At 45.1% G+C, this 12,355-nt stretch overlaps 1 protein-coding gene across 1 annotated transcript; it reads right to left on the bottom strand.

The window, feature by feature from the left end:
• Positions 1–1,103: 1,103 nt before the first annotated feature.
• On the bottom strand, positions 1,104–12,355 carry HINFP (histone H4 transcription factor). Its single transcript, XM_079102089.1, is given in 11 exon segments — positions 1,104–2,061; positions 2,575–2,699; positions 2,792–2,930; positions 3,017–3,137; positions 3,222–3,311; positions 3,314–3,328; positions 3,753–3,905; positions 4,062–4,173; positions 4,427–4,656; positions 6,563–6,753; positions 12,121–12,355. Coding segments are annotated over 10 exon segments (1,584 nt in total). The 5' UTR covers positions 6,744–6,753; positions 12,121–12,355; the 3' UTR covers positions 1,104–1,643.

Genomic DNA, 12,355 nt, shown 5'->3' with positions numbered 1-12,355 from the left:
ATTTGTAGTTGTAGATGCCTTTATTTTATTTATTTATTTTATATGGTGCTAAGGATAGAACCCAGTGCCTCACACATACTAGGCAAGGGCTCTGCCACTGAGCTACAGCCTTAGCCCCCTTTTTATTTTTTGAATCAGGGTCTAAGTTGCTGAGACTGGCTTCCAACTTGCAACCCTCCTGCCTTAGCCTCCTGAGTCACTGGGATTAGAGGCATGCACCACAGAACCCAGCAGATTAGGTCCTTTAAATAAACAGAAAACAGGCCCAGAAATCTTTTTTCGGTGGCTTACTATTCATCCACAATCTCTTCAGAGTATTTCCTTAACCTCTCTAGACTGGCAGAGACCACAAAAATGGAACAGAGTGCTGAGAAATGACTGAACAGGGATATGAGATCATTACTTTGAAAGGTTTCAACCTCTCTGAGAATCTAATAAAAAACATCTTTTCCCCAGCAAAATGTATTGAGACACATTATCTTTCCTTTTTTGAAGGTACTGGGGCTACTTAACCACAGTCATATCCCCAACCCTTTTTTTTTTGAGATGGGGTTCTCACTAAGTTGCTCAGGGTCTTGGTTTGCTGCAGAGGCTGGTCTCAAACTTATGATCCCCCTGCCTCAGCCTCCTGAGTTGCCGGGATTAAAGGTATATACCACCATGCCCAGTCAGATGCAATTTTCTAACTTGGTTCCTGGACCCCTTGAATATGTGGCATTCCCTGGGAGGCATCCCAATCCACCCTCCTCCCAGCTTCATTAGCAGTCCCACAGGTAAAGAACCCTACCCTAGAGGTTTTGAATTAGGACTGAGGGTATAGTCCTGGTCAGTTGCTCTACCCTCCTGGGTGAGCTCCATTCTTATCCATTTGATAGCACTGCTACTGCCCATTCATGGTCAAGTGCTGGGGGGCCTCCATGGAGCTGACAGGTGCTCTAAGAAGGAATGGACAAATTCCACCAAAGGGGGACAACACATGACTAGAAAACAAACCACCCACTCACTAAAAGGGGAAGAAGCCTAATTACTCAGCTCTTCTTTGGCAGCTGTATCTCTTCATTACCTAAGTTAATTGCCACCAAACTTAAGGAAGAAGAAATGAGTAACAGCCCAAGTGTTTCTTTTATTATCAAAAGCAACTGTCACACTCAGTGCCTCCAATCCTGTCCCTGAGGATAACCATTAATGTCTCTGGGGTGTAGGAGGAACCCTTTAAAAAGAAAAAGGCTGCATGGTTCTCAGTGTCTTAGCTGATGATGAGTACGGGGCCCTTGTAGGGACCAGTCACGCACCATCCCTGGGCCTAAGGATCCCTAAATATGAGAATGAATGAGACCTTACAAAGGATTTTAACCAAGGTCCAGCATGCTTGGTTAAGCCTGATAACACCTGCTCTAAGAACACACACATCCAGGATCCCCTCAAAGAACCCAAACTCCTCAGGATCCCCCATAAAATGCAGTGTGGCAAAAACACAAAGTCCTCAGTCTGCAGAATAATGCAAGCCTGGGCCAGATGGGACCACACTGCTCTCAGCACCACTCTTAAAGGCATCCACTGGCAAGGGCTGCCCACTAGGTACACTGCCACCTGCCTGGCTCAACCCTGAGGCCCAGGGTAGGAATGGATAGGCTCTGAAGCATTCATACCATCTGGACCTCTGGCTCCTCAGCTATTCCTTGGAGCTTTTCCATGATGCCCACCGAGGGTGGTTCAGGAGTTGGGGGGGGCTCTCCTGGGGCTTCTGACAGCACATAGTAGACAATCTCTCGCTGGCCTTGGGCATTGGTCTGATTCACCACGTGGATGACAGGGCTGGGGGTGTCCTGAGAGGCTGAGAGAGCTATTCCCCCACTGCCCCCACCCTGCTCTTCCATCTCTTCCTTAAGTCCTGGCTCCCCCAGCACTGTTTCTAGAATGATGCCCTGCAGGCTGCCCTCATTCAGTGATGCTCCCAGGCCTGATCCCTCTTGTGGTTGGCGCAGTAGTTGCTGTGTCAGCTCTACACTCTCATAGCGAACCAGCTGCAGCCGCATGTAGCCATCTTCATGTTCCTTGTACCTGATGAAAGAGAAGCACCAAACATAGGCAGGAGGATGCAGAAATGGCCTGAACAAGGCAAGTTAAGAGACAGACATGAGGGATGGAAGTCCTGGAATTCAAAGTGACAGGATAAAAGGCAAAAATTGGACTATGTAGAAGTAAAGGCAAAAGGGAAGAATCGTTACTCAAAATCGAAAATTCTATGTAGAAACCCAATCCAAGAGAGATTTACTATGTGGAAGGGCGAGAGCATCAAAGTGTTTATGAGGCCATGGAGCTAAGGGTCAAGACCCTTGGTCTCTAATTCTAGTTCTGGCTGCAGGACTTTATTTACCATTTACTGTTTGGCACTGTGCCTTGGATTAAAAAAAAAAAAAAAAAATCAGAAAAATAATCTTTGCCCCACCTCTAGTCTCAGGATTTAGCCTATCAGAGACAGTACACATCAATAAGCCAACAAGTTCAAGGTTTTTAACTTGAAAATGTATGAAAAAAAAAATGTGAATCTGGGGTGGGGATTAAAAGACATACCGAAAACGGGGGTGCCCTGAGGGCCACTTGAACTGGTGCTTCTTGCGGAGGTGCACGGTGAGGTTGTTGCCCCGTGTGAAGCATTTGTCACACACGTGACATTTGTACCTTGGCTCTGAGTCTCCCTGATGGGGAGGGGAGGGAGAAGTGAGGCTAGCTCTTCACCCCAGGTCCCCCCACACTGCTCCTAGCCCTTTCCACCACCAGCTCCACTCACTTCATGCACTTTGCGGTAATGGGACTTGATCGAGCAGAGGGACCGGGCACTGAAGCTGCAATTCTCAAAATCACACCTGTAGGCTGGTTCCTTGCTATGGGTGTCCAGGTGTTTACGGAGGTCAATCAGATTCTTGCAGCTGCCAGGAGAGGTCAGAAGGGGTTGGAGGGTGTGGGAGACCATGGAACATGAGCTCTTTGTTTTCTGGCCCCTGGTTCCCCTTACCTGTAGTCACAACAGTCACATTTAAAAGGTCGGTCCTCACTGTGGCGAAAGCGCATGTGGTTGCGGAGGGAGGAAGGCAGTGGGCAGGTCATGTCACACAGAGGGCACTTATAATGATTCACTAAGAGAAACAGAGGAGGCTGAGATTTGAGGACTCATGGAAACTTTAGAGCAGGCAGGGAGGCTGGGGCAGTAGGCCACTCACCGTGGTTGCGCATGTGATCCCTCAACAGCCGCTCTGTGGCAAATCTCTTGGAACAGTGAGAACACTGGAAGCGCTGCTCTGGGTGGGGTGGGCAGAAGAAAGGAGGACTATGGGGAGCAGTGGAGAGGCACAGAGAGGTGAGGGGAACCATCCCAGCAGAAAGGAGCCACCCGAGGAACAAAAGGGAGCTTAGGGAGCTATGGATGGGACTTGGAGTCAAGAACCTGAGTTGGAAGTCCAGTGTTACCACTTACTAGCTGTGTGATCTCAGGTAACTGATTTAACCTCTCTGAGCCTCAGTTTCCTCATCTGCAAAAAGGGGGATAAGAAGCCTACCTCATGGGGCTGTTGTGAGGACTCCCTAGACTGTATAACAATGTCTAAGCATAGACTGTGGGAAGTGCCTGAACCCAAAATAGGAAGGGAGTCAAGGTGCAGATCTCTTCAGTGGCCACCTCCCCTGGGAAAATGCCCTCAACCCCTCTCCAAGCAGGACAGCCTGCAGCCACCCTCTTCTCTCTGGCTGCTTACGATCCAATGAGGTCTGTCGACGGATGTGATCTAAGAACTTGGTATTGTTGGCAAACATGCCCCCGCAGGTGGGGCAGGCCACCACCTTCTCCTGGGTGTGGCTACGGAGGTGTTCTCGGAGCTTGCAGCGGTCCTTGAAGGTGCAGGTACAGCCTAGGAAGGAAGGCCTGGTCAGGTGCAGCCTCGCCTCCCTGAGGCTCTTCAGTCTCAGCAGCCCAGTTTATCTGCAAGACTGGTTCTACCCCTGGCTCCTCTAGCACCTCAGCACCCCCAGGTTTCTTGCAGAGCAGAGCAAAGAGGTGGCCCTACCTTTCCAGCCACATAGCACCACATGGTTGTCCTTGCCGACTGCTTGGTTTTCACAGCACAGGCTGTGTGCTTCCACATGCCGATAGAACCACTCGGGATTGTCGAAGGAGCTCTGTGCCAGGGCAACTTGGGGTGAGGACGGAGGGTGGGTAGAGGGATTCTTACCCCTATGTGTCCAAAGGGGGACTTCTCAGCTCTCTCCCAAATTAACTTGGTAGGGATGGGAAACTGAGGAAAGGAGCTACAGAGAATTAGAGGAGAAATACTAGCAGAAATACAAGGCACCCTAGAAAGAGTCAAGGCAAAGTGTCTTCAGTTAAGATCCCCAGCTTCCTTCCACCCCTATTTCTGGTACTGAGGCTGACCTCACAATGTTCCCATAGGCATAGGAAGTGGTCAGGGATGTCAGGAATGACGTTCCGGCTCTGGAAGTCCAGGATGCAGGGGCTGAGGTCAGTCTGGTTTTGCAAGGCCTGCAGCCCCCACTGTTTCAGCTTGGTGTGGTAGCAGTGGAAGTAGACATGGCGGATGAGGTCAGCAGAACTGTCCAGAGAGCAAAAGCCACATTCCTGCCACAGGCAGGAGAATTCTTCCTCTGCAGAAGGAGGTTTAGAAGGAAGAGTCTGATACTTTCCAAGGCTCAGTTTGCCTTCCACCTAAGGCACGTAGTATGACTCTGATCAAGTTATCATGAGTTCATTCAACAAATACTGGTATTTAATGACCACTGTTGTGTGTTAGGCACTGGGGAATATAACAAGTAAAGAGTCCTAGTCTTTGCCCTCATAGCTTTCAGTCAGGGAATAAAAATACTGATCAAATGAATCACAACTAAATATTGAACTGTGACTAGTGATAAGTGCTATGGGAAGGACATGGTATTATAAAAGTACTAAACAGAAGTAATTTTATGTATACAGAGGTGTCATGGGAACTGTCCCCATGTTGAGAGTTAAAGGATGAATATTTGTAAACAGGTAAAGAAAACACGATCTAGGTAGGAGTAACCGTACGGAAGACCTACAACAGAAAATCAGAGACAGCAAGTCTGGCTGGCATGCATGACTTTTGCTCAGAGTTTCTACCAGTTCCTGAGAAAGATGCAGCCTTTCAACCTTGGAAACCTTCAGTCCTCCTTTTTCTCCTATTCTGCTGAAGATCTGCCTTCTCCAGGAAGGCACCATTAACTCTTCCAACCCACCTCCCATCTCTTGCTCCTCTAAGCACCATATTTTCACAGCTTTCTAGGAATTGCTTGTTTTGAAAAGTAGATAGTTAGAAAATATAATCATCTCCTAATTTCTCTTTTGTATAAACATATTTGACTTTAAAACTACCAATTATAGTTCAGAGTCTCCTGACTGAGAACAGATTGTGGGATGAGAGCTCTCTCCACATTTTCTTTTTTGGTACTAGGGAATGAACCAAGGGGCACTTAATCCCTAAGCCACATCCCCAGCCCTTTTTAATATTTTATTTAGAGAGAGGGTCTTGCTGAGTTGCTTAGGCCCTCACTAAGTTGCTGAGGGTAGCTTTGAACTCGCAATTTTCCTGCTTCAGCCTCCCGAGCCACTGGGATTACAGGCCTACAGGGCGCTGAGAGACCATTGCCAATCTGTTTCCACATTTTCTGTATGATAGTCTTTCAAACTGTTCTGTGACCCATTAGTGGGTCAAGTCAATTAAGTGGACTGTGGACCACATTTTTTTTTTTAAATAAAAGAGAAACATTTCAGAGATCATTTAATAAGTATTGTTTCAAGAATTTTTAAATTTTTGTGTACAAGGTTGATATATAAAATACACCTAAATGGTGTTTGTAGTTTAAATAAAGAAGTGTGTTTGGGGAGACCCTGCCATAGATTGCACAATGTGATCTTTTTAAAAAATATAAAAGCAGTCAGGTACAGTGTCATACAACTATAACCTCAGTGACTCTGGAGGTTGAGGTAGGAGGATTACAAGTTCAAGCCCAGCCTGGGCAACTTAGTGAGACCCTGTCTCAAAAGAAAAAATAAAAGAACTGAGGATATATCTCAGTGGTAGAGTTATATCCCCAGTACTACAAAACCAATCAATCAATATATAAAAGTGCATTTATCTGTTTTTAATACACGTATACAAAGACAGAGGGAGGTCAAAAAGAATGCTCAATAAAGTACTGTCACTAACTGCCTCTTGAGTCTGGGACTGTGGCTCAAAGGTAGAACATTTGCCTAGCATGTATGATGCCCTGGGTTCAATACCCAGCACCACAAAAACAACAACAACAAAACCAACAATGGTATTCGTCTCTTATGGAAGGATGGCAGAGTTATTCCTTATATTCTTGTTGACTTGAGTATTTTATACAATGAGTTTACAACGCTTTTATAAACAAAAAAGCACAGTTAAGGAAATAAACCACCGTTTTCCCAGGCTGCCTTCTCCCTCTGGGAAAGCAAAGTCAGACTTTCCACCTGCCCTTTAAGCTCTTTCCCCTTTGTGTCCTGCTCCCTTACCAAGCGGGTCATCCTCTTCCTCCTCTCCCTCCTCCTCCCCAGAGCCATGCAGATGCTGCTGCAGGTGCTGGGTGACGTGCTCACAGAACTCCTCCATGGCTGAACACACAAAGGAGCAGGACCCCCACTCACACTGGAGCCCCAGGTTATCCTTCCGGGGAACTTTCCCAGGAGGCGACATGACCTTCACCCTAGAGGAAGAGAAAGAAATCCATAGCTGCAAAGATTCTACCCAAGAGCTGCTGGGGGCAAACATTTAGGCAGGCAGCCTGCTGAGAATCAGTGAGGATTTTGCCAGTGACCTGTAAGAAAACCTCACTAAGGATGGAGTAGCAGTTCCTCAAACCCCAGGAAGTTGCCCTGTGTTCCTGGGAAGGGAGAACAAAAACTAACACTGTTGAGCGTGTGCCAGGTACTGAGCTAAACACTTTAACAGACATTTTCTCATGAAGCCTCAGAGCAACCTGCCAAGAAACAATTATTCCTATGGGAGGCAGAACAATGCTTAGGTTCAAAGAGATGACTTTGGAGAAGGACCAGAGCTCAAATCCAGGCTTCATTGTAAACTACCTACTAGTTATGTGACTTTGGCCAGAACAGGGATGACAAATCTTTTTATTCTGACATACTTACCATATGTCAAGTACCATGTAAAACGTTTTGTTTGCATTATGACATTAAATTGGCAACACTACCCTGTGAGGTAAGCACTGTTTTTAACCTCATTTGTAGATAAGGACCTGAGGCCAGGAGAGGTTAACTGATTTGCCCAAGGTCACATAATACTTGTGTGTTAGGATCAGGTCAGACTGACTCCAAAGTTCATATTTTTTCTATTCAGTATAGCCTTCGGATGAACCCAGAAGTTCTCTATTTCTTACTGGATTATTTCATAAATCCCCTACCAGTCTTTTGAAGTGTCATATAATCTGTTTGCCTAACCTATCCAATGGTTGACTCCACCACTCCCTTCACACCCTCTATTAAAATTCCATTTGAATGTAAGAAGCCATATCTGTCTCATTTATACTGCATCCTTAGGTGTCTCGTCCCAGGGGGCTGGAGATGTGGCTTATTAGTAGAGTGCTTGTCTGCCATGTGTGAGGCCCTGGGATTGACTGAGTTTGATTCCAAGCACTGAAAAAAAAAAAAAAAAAGAAAGAGAGAGGAGGGAAGGGAAGGGAAGGGGAAAGAAAAAGCGGCTGGGGATATCGCTCAGTTGGCAGAATGCTTGCCTTGCACGCACAAGGCCTTGGGTTCAATCCCCAAAAGGAAGGAAGGAAAGAAGGAAGGAAGGAGAGTAGGAGGGAAGGAAAAGAAAACCAAAAATATAATGTTGGGTGTGCTTAGGCTTGTAATAAATATGTGTTCAAGAAAGATGAAAACAAAGTTGGGCACTGTGGTGCATGCCTATTAATCCTAGCTACTATGGAAGCTAAGGTAGTAGGATGACAAGTTCAAGGCCAGCCTGGGCAACTTAGTGGAGACTCTGTCTCAAAATAAAAATAAAAAGCTGGGCACAGTCTGGCACAGTAGTGCATGCTGAGGAGGCTGAGGCAGGAAGATCACAGGTTCAAAGCCAGCCTTAGCAACTTAGAGAGTCCCTAAGCAACTTATCAAAACCCCTTCTCAAAATAAAAAGGGCTGTGGATATGGTTCAGTGGTTAAGGAAGCCTGGGTTCAATTCCTGGTACCAAAATTAATAATAAGAAAAATAAAAAGGGCCAGGGCTATAGTACAGTGGTAGAAAAAAATGATAAAAGGTCTTGACCTTTTACCCCGAGGGTCACCTTCTTGTTGGGAACTCTGATTTTTTTTTTTTAATATATGTTTTTTTAGTTGTAGATGGACACAATATCTTTATTTATTCATTTATTTTTTTAAGGTGGTGCTGAGAATCGAACCCAGTGCCTCACACATGCGAAGCAAAAGCTCTACAAGAGTTATAGCCCCAGCCCTCTCACCTTTTTTAAAAAAAATTTTTAGTTGTAGATGGACACAATACCTTTATTTATTTATTTTTATGTGGTGCTGAGGATCAAATCCAGTGCTTCACAAGTGCTAGGCAAGTGCTCTACCACTGAGCTACAGTCCCAGTCATCTCACTGTATTTTCAAGGACAGACCCTGAAAGGGAATAGGGCATTGCTTCCTCTGAAACAGATGAAAACTTTGAACATACTTAGTCTTTTCTCCTCCTCAGAGAAGAATCTGGTCACTTTTGACACTGGGGTGAACACAGGGTTGTTGGGTTTCTCAGAGACTAACAGTGAAACCCATTAGGAGAAAATGTTGAAGTAAGAAAAGTAGGGAAAGCCTTCCGAAACCAGAACATAAAATTGCTAACTTTCTTACTCTCCTACCCCTCTGCTCACACTGACCTAACTACCTCAATAGCCTAGGAAAGGAACACACATTGAAGGCCTACATTGTCACGTTAGCCCTGTGAACTCTCTCCACACTTCATTTGGTGTAGGAGTGCTTCAATTCCAATCCAAAGATCATGCTCTCTCCCATGTACCATACTGCTTCTCTGGCTTCCTCACCCACCCATTCCTCCTCTCTTCCTCTCTGGTTCAATCATTTTTGTCCCTGAATGTACTACATGCTCCTAAAACTCTCTGCCTAAGCAACTTCTGTTCACCATTCAAACTAAACGTCCCTTCCTTGGTGACCTCTTTCCCATTTCATCCAGGTATATCTGGAACATTCCATCTCTTCTGTCCATAACACTCTGTAAACACCTTCATTACAGTACTTGTTCCAAAGCAATGGAACATCTGCCTCCACTAGAGTTAACAGTTGTTCAGGAAAGGGACTATTATTTATTCACTTCTCATTCCCAGTGTAAGCACAGAGCTCTGCACACCCGATATGCTCAATAAATACTGGGTTATGAAAACATTTCAGGAAGCCTTCCTAAATGACCTCATCCTTCAGTGATTATTCTTGCCTCTTTGTTCTATGGCTGGAAGGGTTAACACCATAAAACCTCAACCCTATTTTTAAGCTGCCCATAGTCACTCATGGTCCTTTTAAGTATTCTATTTCTGCTTACCTAACTGGGCAATAAGCTGCTTCTGAGCAGCCTATATCTGTACACTATGCTAAGTATAGTGCTGAGCACGAATATTCTAAACACCTACCTGGTTTAGACTGGTGAACAAGACCTGGGAGGCAAGCTACCTAGAGATCTAGAACAATATGAAACGTAAGCAAAGCTCTTCAATTCCTTTCACTGTCCCCCTGCCTCTAATTTTTCTCTCTGTGTCTCTGTTTCTACTAGGGAGATGTGCAAGAGTATCTGCAGGCAAGGAATTCAAATGAAACAATTAGTATACTAGTTGAGAGCACTGGACCAGCACTGGACCAGGGTTCAAGCTTCCTGTCTCAATGAATTTGTTCTGCCTATTAAATATCTACTATATGCAAAACAATCCTAGGTGTTTTATGGAAATTTCTTTTTCTTTTCTTTTTTCTTTCTTTCTTTCTTTTTTTTTTTTTTTTTTTGCAGTACTGGGGATCGAACTCAGGGCCTTGTGTTTGCGAGGCAAGCACTCTACCAGCTGAGCTATCTCCCCAGCCTCCTAGGTGTTTTATAAGCACAAAAACTCATTAAGCCAAGAGAAGTGGTACACATCAGTAATCCCAGCTACTGGAAAGCTAAGGCAAGAAAATCTCGTTTGGTCAAGTCTGGGCAAACCCTATCTTAAAATAAGAAGGGCTAAGAATGCAGTTCAGTGGTAGAGCACTTGCCTCATATGTGCCAGGCCCTGGGTTCAATCTCTAGTACTACAAACAACAACAAACCTTCATTAATACAACCTTACTGAAGTAGGTACTATTATTACCCCACTTTTTTTTTTTTTGTATCATGGATTGAAACCAGGGGTATGTAACTACTGAGCCACATCTCCAGTCCCTTTTTTTCCATACATTTTTTAGTTGTTAATGGATCTTTATTTATTTACATGTGGTGCTGAGAATCAAACCCAGTGCCTCACACATACTAGTCAAGTGCTCTACCACTGAGCCACAACCCCAGGCCTCTCCAGCCCTTTTTTTATTTTTTAATTTTGAGACAGGGGTCTCACTAAGTTGCTTAGAGCCTCACTAAGTTGCTGAGACTGTCTTTGAACTCACAATCCTCCTGCTTCAGCCTCCGGAGAGGCTGGGATTATAGGCGTCTACCGCCACACCCGGCCTATTACCCTATTTTACTTTACCTCTATTTTATTTTACTCTCCTGGGGATCAAATCAAGGTCTTGCACATGCTAAGCAAATGCTCTACCACCAAGTTACATCTCCAGCCCTTATTACCCCATTTTTAAGATAAGGAAATAGGCTGAGATAGAGTAAGTAGTTACCCCAAGGTCACAAAACTAGGGAGTGATGAAACAATTTAAAGCTAAAGGGTTTGGCTCCATGTTCCCCTACATCTGCCTGTTTTAACCCTCCTGTCCTAGTCTTTCTCCACACAAACATACCTGCAGACACAATAGCCAGAATATGTTTAATTAAATAGTTATTTGTCAGTTTTCTCCAATTAAGCTGTAGACTTCTAGAAAGCCTGGCCTGTGCCCTATTCAGTTTTACCCTTAGGGCCAGCACATACCTACTAGAAGTTCTTGAAATGTTTTGCAGAACTGGGAACCAAACTCGTAGTTAAGCATGTTAGGCAACCACTTTTGCCCTGTTTAAGGAAGCTTATAAATTACTACTTTATTTTGGGCAAATCACTTAGCTTCTCTGAATCTCTTTCTTTAAATGTAAAACAGTTTACTAATATTTCAGTCATGGGTACTGGATTCAACAGATCTGGGCAAGTTACTTTAGCCTCAGTTTTCCGTGCAGCACAGGAAAAATTATACGCATCTCACTGAATTCAAAACTAAATTAGCGACTCTGAAGGCTGAGACAGAAGGATCGTGATGCCAAAACCAGTCTCACTAATGGGGCGGCGCTAAGCAACTCAGTGAGACCCTGTCTCTAAATAAAATACAAAATAGGGTTGGGGATGTGGCTCAGTGGTTGAATGCTCCTGAGTTCAATTCCCGTATCCCCTCCCCACCAGAGAAAAACAAAAAACAAAAAACAAAAAAAAAAAAAAGAAAGCTAAATTAGACAATGGATCTTAAAACATTTAGCCTAACACACCACGAGAACTTAACATGTGTTAGCTATTAGTATGTTTGTTTCTGAAGGTGAGATGTTCTAAGCACAAATTATGGTAAAAGGTCAATAAAGACAATCCAGGGGATTCCTAACACATCTCCATTAAGAAGCAATCAGCAAAACCTTGAAGAGGGCATATGCTGTATAGCAAGACACTGAATGAACCCTGAATGATATAAAGAAAAAGAGGTCCTAAACTCCTAAGGATTCACAGTTTAGCCCTAAGAAAAAAGCGACCAAAACAAAGCGCCCAACGGGGGTGATCAAGACAGACAGAAATCCCCGTGGGCAGACGAAACAGGAAAGGCTCGCCTAAGCGGTGAGGCCCGAGCCGAGCCTCGAAGGACAGGCGCAATTCGGAGAGATCGTTCAGGAGGGCAAACCTCTCGCTCGCGGCCCTGCGGGCTTCCCGGAATCCTTCCCCTTAAAGCGTGGCGGCGACCGAGTCTTGGCGGCAGCAAAGCCCCCAGAAAAGAAAGCAGGGAGGTTCGAGCCGGGGTGAGGGATCCAGGTCAGAGCAGAACAGCTTGACCGAGTTGCAAGAAGAAGCCTCAGCTAGGAGGCTCAGGAAGAGCCTGGCCTTCTGCTGCCCCAGCACAACGCACCCAGCCACCAAAC

Source organism: Sciurus vulgaris, assembly GCF_902686455.1.
Source record: "Sciurus vulgaris genome assembly, chromosome: 11".
Classification (NCBI taxonomy): Eukaryota; Metazoa; Chordata; class Mammalia; order Rodentia; family Sciuridae; genus Sciurus; species Sciurus vulgaris.
The sequence above is the reverse complement of the archived record's forward strand: the minus strand, read 5'-3'. Positions and strand labels throughout refer to the sequence as shown.